The 11,060-nt window shown below is 41.3% G+C and overlaps 1 protein-coding gene across 1 annotated transcript in view; it reads left to right on the top strand.

The window, feature by feature from the left end:
• The window catches only part of mettl15 (methyltransferase 15, mitochondrial 12S rRNA N4-cytidine), a 58,362-nt gene that overhangs the window by 37,820 nt on the left and 9,482 nt on the right, over positions 1-11,060 (top strand). Inside the window, exons 4-5 of the mRNA XM_030794156.1 lie at positions 7,646-7,837; positions 10,363-10,541. Coding sequence (XP_030650016.1) covers positions 7,646-7,837; positions 10,363-10,541 — 371 coding nt within the window. The remainder of the gene's footprint in view (positions 1-7,645; positions 7,838-10,362; positions 10,542-11,060) is intronic.

The raw sequence follows: 11,060 nt of genomic DNA, 5'->3' as shown, positions 1-11,060 counted from the left end.
TGTGGTGTGATTTGCACACTGAAAGCGTACCCAGAGTGCTTATACAAACATGATCTTCAAAGCAACTTGTGGATAACACTGGCACATGACCTTCTGGGGAAAACCTGATCTGAATGATCAAGGGTAGGTCCTGGCCTTGGGCTCCTGTGGACCTTCGGATTCATTTTTTTCTTCTGGTGGATTGTTGAAAGCAAATAGGTCCATCTACAACAGTGCCTAAAGTCTTTTAATATTGATCATGAGCTGTAATTGCATGCTAATATATTGTATTTGTTTGAGTTGGGTAGCAATTCTCTGTATACATGGATATATGCCTCTTTTGTTGATGAGTAGACTTTATGTTTTTAGATTTTACTCAGTCTAGTACAGTGCTGTTAGAAAGAGGGGTTTTTTCTTTTTTTTTGAAAAGGAGCATATCTGTGATGATAATTTAATTTCATCACATCATAGGGTATTGCCATAAATCAGGAATATTGCTGTGCATATTTATGGCTTGTTCAGAGATTAATTTCTGAGGAGATGTTCAGCTGAGACAGCCTTGTTTTTCACTCTGAATTTTGATCACTCTAATCAAACAAAAAACAGATGTCCCTGTCCATTCTCCTATTAGTCCTGTTTGGATTCTAGGCCATCCTTCCTCTGTGACACACATAGATAATCACACACGTCTGTCAATAACATCTCGTCTATTCCACCTAAGCCCATTTTTTTTCCCAGTCACTTGACAGAGTACAGTCAGGGTGGAGGAGAATGTGTTTTTCTTAAATGATCCTTTCAAGTTTATTATGATTTCAACGATAGTGGTTACACAACTATAAATGCATCTGATCTCCTAAGCAATTAGAAGCCTATACTTGGAATGTGAACACACACACACACACACACACACAGAGCTGTGAAACTTGTCTTGTTTAATAATACAAGACCTTACATAAGGCATTTATAGCTCCAACATTCTTTTTTAAACCAGATAAAGAAGTTAATAATTTAAAAATGTTACGTAAGTGTTTTGCATATTCTCAAATCATTCTGTGGGTAACAGAGCCACAGAGGAGATGAGGAATCCCCAACAGTGCAGTGGGAGGCACATGAGGAGACTCCAACACCACTGAACAACACAGAGAGGGAAAAAAAAGAAAAGACTGTTTGAAAAGCAAACGGAACACAGTGTCCACGGCGTAATGTGAACGATAGATAAACCGATTGGTTAAGGCGGCTGTATGTTAATTCTACAGATGTGAATTTATGTTTTGAAGCAGGGCTACCGCGATTAGTTGATAGATTAATCGATAGAAAACGAGTTGTTAGTGGCAGCCCTAGCAGCGATTATGCAGTGAAAACATTTGTTATGATAAATGGAAGCGTTTTAGAAATCAAAAGGGTAAATTCATAAACATAAAAAAAAAACAATGCGTCGGTTTAAAATATTGACGTCTATGCATTTTCAGCGTCGACGTCATCGATTATGTCGACTTAATTGTGGAAGCCATATTTAACAGCTCTCCCTACGTTCCAGTAAAGATAAAGATGATGAAGTTTTAAAAGCTTGGCTGTAGCGGCTACCTCTTAGCATGGAAATAAAACAAAGGACTATCCCATAGACTGGGAATGGAAAACCTCTTTCACCACAATCTACCTCCTGGAGAGTAGCAGTTCTAGAGGATTTCACTCCAACCCCTATCTCACTGATTTTTTTTATTTTATTTATTTTTATCAAATCTATTTCACAATTAGGAAGGCTTGTGTAGGGTTGTTGCAAAACGGCTGGCCGCTTGAAGGAGAGAGTTTCTTTTTCTTTTTTTTTTTTTAAACGTTTCGTTTCATCTTAACAGAGCCATTGAGAAGGCTTGTTGCTTCTTAAGGCTCTTGTTCTTAGGTAGAGAATCAGGGAGACAGCAGTGTCATGTTGCTACACCCCTGGAGTAGTTTTGGGTTTAACTAACTTACTTGGTCAAAGACCCAACAACAGTGGTTAATTGAAAGAGCAGGGACATTCTAATCTGCAGCTTCCTGGTTCCTGGTCAGCTTCTCTGGTGCCCTACCCAATGTTCCTGGTTTTAAGATCTAACCCACTTAACCACTGCTACCCTGACTTGAAACTCTTCTTTTTTTTTTTTTTTTTTTTTGCAAAGGACATCCCAAAAATATGTCAATAACTTTTCAACACATCAGAAGTTAATGCCCACCATAGCACTGCAGTTTTGTAAATGAAATTTTTTTTTTTTTTTTCAGTAAAGTTGGAATGTGATCAGAATCTTCAGTGGTTCGTTATTTCACACTGGTGTTACGCTGGCCACTTCTCAAACTGCATTAACTGTTTGCTGTATTGGACAATCATGGCCGCATTTCGTACTGCGAGATGTACGTTTCGGCATTCCGCTAGGGTTATCTATACATGCTGTGTCTTGTTTGTTTGTTTGTTAGTTAGGATCTGTTTATCATAGCCCAATTAGAATTTGTATTTCAGGCACATGCTAAAATATAAAAAGACTGAAAACACACACCTACTTCTGGAGAACCACTGTGTTACCTAGGCTGACAGGAGAGCTAGGCAGTCATGTCACTCAAAGAGCTCACATAGGGTTCCTTTTGCCTCCAGCTTGTCATAGTTGGTGATTTGCAAGCAGCACCAGCAGTCTGTGAGCCTTCTTTGAGCAGTCAATGTAAATTAGCTCATTTTGTGCCTTCATTCCATTTACGACTTCATGCAGATATGAACACACACATACAAACACACACACACACACACACACACACACACACACACACACACACACACACACACACTCTCTTCTATCTAACATGGCATATATGTAATTCAGTGACGAGTTCACCGATCCACAGAAAGCTATAAAGGTCTTAGAGACATTTTTTTGTACTGGATTTTTAACTCTGAAAAAGATTGAGGATAACTTTTTGAATGTTTCAAGATCTGTTTTTGTCTTTGATCGATAAATGTACTGAAGTCGTTGAGTTTCTGCCGTCCTCTGGCTTGTCTCCCTGGGTGCACTGGGTGTCTAGCTGTCTATCTGTCCACTGTCTGTCTTTAAATCATCCATCCATCCACCCACCCATCCACCCTCAACTTCAGGATAGTCTTTCCCATAGTTACCTAGGTAATAACTTTCTCTACACGGTTGTATTTCTAAACTGTCTTATGCACTTAACTGTGTTTTCTCTCAAGGTTGAAAGAAATAACATCTGAGGGAGTCTGAAACACTAAAATCTAAAACACTCTCTCTTACTCTTTCTCCTTTCTCCCACATTAGATGTTAAAACGGTCGTGCCACAAGTGATCTTAAAGCACTCACGTCGTCATGGTCACAGTAACAGTTAGCTCTGTGGGATATGTGACTAGTCTTTCTCTCACCCACCAGTGCAAGCACGCTAGTGACACACCATGTAGCCGCTCTTACTTTGTCATATCGTTAGCATCAGATCTTGACTCAAATGCTTAATGTGATCCCATTTAACATATAGCCTACGAGACACAGAGGCTAACTTGATTAATGTCAGTAGCAACGGTTAGTCAGACAGTACCGGCCGTGCTGAATTTTAGAGTACTGTTGGAAGGGTGATGTCACATCTCAACACTAGTGGAGATATTCTTTGTTTTCACCTTAATCACCCAACAACTGAGTTCCAATAACAGAAGACTGTAATCCTACACAAAGCAGTGGATATAAGGCAATGGGCCACTCAACAGAACTTGGTTTATCTCACGGTCAAAACTGAGTCATGTTTTTATGGTGATATGGTGTTTTTTTTTTCCTGTGTGTGTGTGTGCACACATGCTTGTGTGTGCATGTGTATGGGCATGAGTGTGCATGTGTGTGTGTGTGTGTGCGTGTGTGTGTGTGTGTGTGTGTGTGTGTTTTTAAAGATTAATGGCTCATAACAAATGTTTGATTTGGCATCTGTTTTTAAACCTGAATACAGTCATGAACGTGCAAGTACAAACTATCAACACAACAACTGAAGGCAATGGTGCATTTGCACAAATTCTCTCAAACTAAAGACATGAAGAAATCCAATAGCAAGAAAGAAGTGAGGAACATTCTCTTAACTTAACTGAAAGCCTATAGACCTCAATAAATCGACCATGAGAAGCCATGGTAACCGCATTTAATTTGTCAGGTCTCAAAAAAATGCCTCAATGCAAATGTCACATATTAACTCTGTGTTTGTGATCCATAATGAGTTATTTTAGAGATGTCTTTTGAAAGTTTTTCACATTTTTTGGGAATAAAACAGACATATATATATATGTATATATATATATATATATATATATATATATATACACACACACACACACACACACACATACACACACACACACACATATACATACATACATACATACATACATACATACATACATATATATATATATATATATATATATATATATATATATATATATATATATATATATTGCAGTATAGGAAGTATAGGATATTTAGTGCTCCGTTTAGGCTGCAGTGTCACTCAGTTGAAAGAGAGTTGACATTTGAAGCAGTGGATAGGAAGGGTCCTCTGAGCTCTAGATTTAATCAGTGTTTTTGCTCAATTATTGATCCTGTAGTGTCAGACCATGTCATTGCATTTTCACTCTTCAGGTAAAATGAGCTAGCTTTGATTTCTCTCTCTCTCTCTCTCTCTCTCTCTCTCTCTCTCTCTCTCTCTCTCGATGTCTCTCTTGCTCTCTCACTGACCACTATCGCTGTATTGAATTTGTGCAAACAGAACAAATTTTTATATTGTGCACCAGTTTCAACTTGTTCATTTTGCCTCAGTTTATTTACTTGAAAAGAGAAAAAAAAACCAGTGATTCAAGTTGGAATTTTCAGGAAAGTTCTATACTATCTTTCTATATGTTTTTTTTTTAAATATTTTTGCAGCTACTATTTTTCCGACGCTGTGAGATTCCTTCCTGTGATCTATTATGATCACGGCTGCCCCTCCTCAAAAAGTTACCACTAAATTGTTGCACCATTTCAGCATGACAAAATAGGATAGTGGAACAGCTATATTAAAACCTATCAAAGATCAGGTATGTGTATCTGTTTTAAAGATTTCTCTCCAAAATCTCCACCTAATCCAGGCTGTGTTGTCTCACACAGCCAGTAAATAGTTGGTAAATTCCTTATATGTGTAATCTCCGCTCAGTGCTCTAATTCATCTCTACTGAAGTTGAGAAGGTTACTCAGTGACCCTAGCTCACTGCACGTTCAACTTCCCTTTGTCAATACACCAGCGAGCGCTGTTTACACACTGGAGTTGTTTGTGTAGATATCTGCTCTCCCCATTAGTCCTGAAAGCCATTTATGCACCATCTGCTGTTCTTCAACGAGACAACAGAACGTTCCAAAACGCAAACTAAGAGCTCTCTCACAACTGGAGACCAAGCACGTCTTGCTATAAGCCATAACACGCGGTCCGTCAGACACTTAAACCTCTTTTCGCCTAAGGTTCATAGCTAAAAAACAAGCCGTTTGTCTGCTTTGATAACATGTCATTTATGGTGTGAAGGATGCTCCACTTTCATTTCTTCAGTGTGTCTGAAGTCAGTATATTTCAGTCCAATGACTCTCTCCCATTTTGAGGAGGTGAGAAACAATGTACAAACACCGTACAGAATAATCACCGAGCCGCTGAGACCTTAAAATCATTCACGTCCGGCACAAGGGGCTTTAACGGAACCCAGCGTCCCGTTGTTGGAGCACTCTGGCTAGGAGAGGAACTCACCCTTACAACGCGCTGATCTGTGGAGGTGGGGCGGAGGAAGGCGGATGGGATGGGGGGGGGGGGGGGGGGGTGTGCTTAGTGCTACCATGGAGAGTTTGTGTGGGTGGGGAAAGTGTATGCCTCACTATAGATTTTCCAACAAATTAATGAAGGTGCTGTGGAAACGAAAGGAAGCAGTAGGGTGGGGTGGGGGTGGGGGTAATGAAAGAGTTAGAGAGAGTCACTTCCACAGCCCAGTGAGGGAAGCCCTGGCAGCGCGGGCGGGTGAGATGTTCCCTAGACCTTGATCTCTCTCTCTCTCTCTCTCTCTCTCTCTCTCTCTCTCTGCCCATCCGTGGGCGTGCACACAAAAGGACCGCAGAACATGATGGGTAAAGCCCCCCGACCAAGCTGTGAGTGGGAGAGAGAGAAGGCGGGGGAGGATAGAGAGAGAGAGAGAGAGAGAGGTGATTCTCTACTCCCTCCTCTGCTGCCCGGCTCTGTTTTACAGAGTTCTTAAGGCAGATGAGAAAGGGGTTCCGTGACGTGCGCGCGCCATCGTTGCAGTAGGTGTCGACGGCGACGAGAGCCGGACACACGTGCCCATTGTCTGGCCCCCTCTGCCCCAACACGGAGGACCTGCTCCTCAGCGGGGTGATCTATGGCTGCTTACCTGGGCCATCGTCAGCTCACACACTGTCTGGAAAGGTCACATGAAAAATGTATGCTATCTTGGCACATGGATGGAGCCTTGAGAGAAAGAGAAAGAGAGAGGGAGAGTGTGAGAGAAAGAGAGAGAGAGAAAGAGAGAGAGAGAGAGAGTGAGTCTTTTATGGGTGGGAGATGAAGAGTTTCGTTGTATCACAGCTCGGTTTTGTCACTTGGAATGGCATGATCTGAGAGGTGACATGTGCATGAATGTCTGTTTCACAGTGACCAGCGGGTGGTCCGTGCCCTATCTCTCGTTATTACATACCTTACAGACTGCAAAGTCTCCTCTCTTCTGCTTGCAAAGAGACGAAAAAAGTGAATCAGAAGAAGAATAAAAAAAGAAAAAAAAAGAAGAGAAGATAGATATACCCAGACGCCCACAGGTCCATCTGAATGATTAACGATGAAAAGGACATGGCGTCATCGCCCACGTCACTCATCCACCTCCACTTACACTGAAAATAAAACATGCCTGAAACTCAGTGCTTTTACCATACTGCTAGTGTGTGTGTATGTGTATGCGTGTGCATGTGCGCGTGTTTGCGTCCGTGTGTGTGTGTGTGTGTGTGTGTGCTTGTGTGCATGCATGTGTGCATGCAAATGTACTCGTGTACATATTGAAGCCTCTGTGTTAGTGTATGTGAGGGCTATATACATACAAACATACAGATATGTTTATTTGCATATTTGCATTCATGTATGTGTGTGTGTATGTGTGTGTGCGTGTGTGTGTGTGTTTGCTGGAACATGTGCATAAGTGTGTTGCTGAAATGGTGAGATGGATGATGCAGCAAGACTCCATGTCTCTCTTTTTCCTTTTTCTCTCTTCGTCTCCAAGGTGACAAATAAATCGAATGATATTTTGTTACCTTCCCTGTGGGATGCATATTATTTGATCTATCTCTCTTTTTCTCCCTCCCCCACTCACTCTTTTTCTCCCTCTCTATGAACTCTTGCAGTCTGTGGATGTCCACTAGGTCCCTAGCAACTGTGCAACCAACTTTTAGACAGTAGAACATTTGGTACAGTTGTGTCAGTGGTGGACACTTCAGAAATAGGTTTAATGTGACCAGTGTCTGCCCAAGGTAAATGCCCGATTTATGTACTTTTGTAACTTTCTCTCTCTCTCTCTCTCTCTCTCTCTCTCTCTCTCTCTCTCTCTCTCTTTTTTTCTTTCTTTTCTTTTCTTTTGCTCTCTCTGCAGATGCCAAGTCATACCATTGCTGGGAAGGTTTAGCGACTTGAAACGCCTGCTCTCGGAGAAGGGTTTTGGGCCAGGGAGTTTGTGTGGTGCCCTGCTTGACGCTGGCTGTTCCTCTATGCAAATGGACACTCCAGATAGAGGCTTCTCACTCAGCAAGGACGGTCCCCTAGACATGAGGATGGATGGAGACAGGTTTGACGACACTGATATCGTGACCTGTTCCACAACTTCTGTTTCCAGCATTTGTGAACTACTCACAGAAATATAACCATGGCAGACTTAATTGTTCAATTAATATACTCTTGAAATAGTAACCTTTTGTTTTAATAAGTTCTCAGTGACATGAAATTTGAGAAAGCTAATTGGTAAAATAAAATATTTCAAAAGACAAAAAAATATGATAGGTTTTTGCTTTTGTTGATAAAAAAGAATAGTTCCCCATAAGCTATTGTGAACTAAACTGTTCAATCTGTGTGTCTTTGTGTTTTTGTGTGTGTGTGTGTGTATGTGTGAAAGTGTCATTCTGGACAGAAATGCAGTATTATACACAGTATGACTAGAATAGACATGTTATTAAGGGATGACAGGTGAGGCAGGTGACCATCACCTGTTTAATTATTTCCAGTTTCCTCTTTGGAATTTTTTTTTTTTTTAAATATTTGGAATCACGTAAGTAGGATCTTTTCATACCATAAATGTTACCATATACAGTGTTAAACCACGATATTGTGATGAAAGGATTTATCCACAGAGACTGTTTTGAGATGTTGAAATTATTGTCTGATTTTTAATTGACTCAAATTTAAATTCTCCAGCCTGACAGAGACTTTTTGAAAGAGACGTGAGACCACATAGTAGCACGGAAGAAAACTATCTCTCTGTCTCCAAAGTGAAAAACACCTTCTGTTTAGCCCTTAACACACAGTTTTCGCCCTCCCAACAGTGCCTTTAACCTCTACTCAACAGCGTCCATCTGACTTTCACCTAATTAATCCAGCTCCTTAATGTCTGTCCATTTATCCTGAAGAATGGAGACAGAGCTCAGTCACTCATACCTAAATTAAGTTGCCGAGAAGTTTCCAGTGAGATGATGAATAACATTAGCCACTAGCTCGCCCACCTGCACTCTTAAAGTTACTCCTCTGAGGGTGAGATGGAGTGCTTGAGGATGGAAGGAGGAGGTAGGAAAAAAAGAGAGAGAGAGAGAGAGAGAGAGAGAGAGGATGGAGTGGAGTTACTGGCCAGCCCACAGTGTGGTGCTCACCCCCGAACACAGAGGCCACACAGGCGATCTCCACAGGGACGGCGAATATGAATATGTAACTTTTTTAAACTGCGTGACACATCTGACCGACTGCAGCTGCCCTCACAGGAGAAAACCTTTTAGCCCTCTCATTTCCAAAGCCGTCTGTAAAAGCGATTCTTTGTCTTTGTCTTGAACTAGAGCTACAAAAAAAAAAAAAAAAAACCCCAGAAAAAAATGAATAGACGGCAATGAGCTTATTTAATGATGCGCCAGGATGATTATTTAGCATGGTAATTAATATAAAATGACCTGATTTAAAATATAACCTTTGAATAACTTTGAATTTCAATTCGTAGTTGAAGTCTTTATAGAAGATACACAACCAGTTAAGTTCCCATTGTTGGTTTATCACGCTGTAAAAATATACTGCTGCTTGAGTAGGTTGGTAGCCATTTTTCCTGTCTTTGTGGGCAAAAATATGATTTAATGCTCTCTTGTTTGTTAACATTGAAATATCTAGAGAGACTCACAACAGATGGTGAGCCCACTTAGTTTCTCATGACTATAGTTGTAGTTGCCAGCTATATAATGTAGCTGCTAGAGCAGTAAGTTTGAGTATATGATATCTCTTGTGTCATGTGAAGTTACAGAATGTTCTCGTGGTCATATTTTTAGAGTACTGCCATTAGCGAAAACAACTGATTTGGAACAGGAAGCCATTTTCCCTGGTTTGACAATGATGCCTGCACTATCAAAGTCCATTCATGACAGGTGTAGCTGTTAATGAGAATTTGTTTAACTAGATTTTATAATCGCTGGGAAAGATAGTGATTCAAACAGTTCTTTGCTTTTTTTTCTTTTTTTTTTTTGCTAAAACCCATTTGATATGATGTAGTATGCCCATTCAGCCTCAGAAGAAAGAGGAAGGAAATTAACATCTTTCTAAAGACTGTCATTCATGTTTTGTGATGTTTGAGTGGTCTTGTCAAGTACTACTTCCATACACATTGTTTTTGAAGAATAATAGTGAATGTATGTTTTCAAACCCTCTCATGTATTTGATTGCTTGATTAATCAGATGTTTCCTTTCAGTCTAGGAATGTCTATATCCTGTTTAATTACCCCCCACCCCCGCCTCTATTTTGTATAAGAATAAAGTATGCCTACACGATAACAGAGATCAACATGTGATAGATGAATACGTAGATAAGGCACTTGGACAGTCGACTGTATTTATTTATGAATAGCTACATCTTTCTCCCTTTTTCTCTCTCTCGTTCTTTCTTCTTCTTCTTTTTTTTTTTTTTTAAAGATCTCAAGCCCACATCTCCAAGAGTGGGTATAGAGAGAGAGAGGGAGGGAGAGAGAGGGGGGAGGAGTTTTCGCTAGTGTCTACGAGCTGTCAGGTCTCTCCCTGTCAATGAGGACCTGTGACGTCAAGGGGTTTAATTGGGTTCTTCTTTGTGCGTAGGTACCCCGACATGCCTCGCGCGGCTGACGCTGTCAACGCCTTAGATCAACAGGCGCTTGCGTCCATTCTGGCCGCGTACGGGGAGGAGAGGCACGCCAAGAAAATAGCCGCGGCCATCGTGCAGGCACGCAGAGTCTACCCTATCGGCCGGACCCAGCAGCTGGCCAGCGTTGTGGCAGGTACCCCTCATTAATTCCCTACACCGTCTCCCAGGCATCGAGCAAAAGAAAGAAAGAAAGAAAGAAAGAAAGGAGGAGGGGGGGGGGGTAAAAATTAATCCTGCATCTCCCTCTGGGACCTATTTGTCCCCGAATAAAAAAAAAAAAAAAAAATCACGCCGTCGCTAATCCGAAAGCTTCATCCTGCTCTTTCTCTCCTTTATTTGTGTATGTTTTCTCCTATCTCTCTCTCTCTCCGATGAGGGTTGTTAATAAAGAGAGAGGAAGAGAAGGGAAAGAGAGGCAGCAAGCGTGTTGCCGCGGGGTGGGGTTCCATGTTTTTTTGTTTTGTTTTGTTGTTCCCCCCCCCCCCCCCTTGTTTAGACAATCGCTCCTTTCTTCTCCTGCTTCCCCTGCTTGTTTCCTTTGATTTGTTTCTATCACTAACCCCCACCCCCCTACCCCCCCCCCCCCCCGTCTGTCCTCTCTGACACACCCCTGCCAACACACACACACACACACACACACACACACACACAC

The sequence above is a fragment of the Chanos chanos genome, chromosome 2, assembly GCF_902362185.1.
Source record: "Chanos chanos chromosome 2, fChaCha1.1, whole genome shotgun sequence".
Classification (NCBI taxonomy): Eukaryota; Metazoa; Chordata; class Actinopteri; order Gonorynchiformes; family Chanidae; genus Chanos; species Chanos chanos.
Note: the sequence above shows the minus strand (reverse complement) of the source record. Positions and strands in the feature narration are given on the sequence as shown.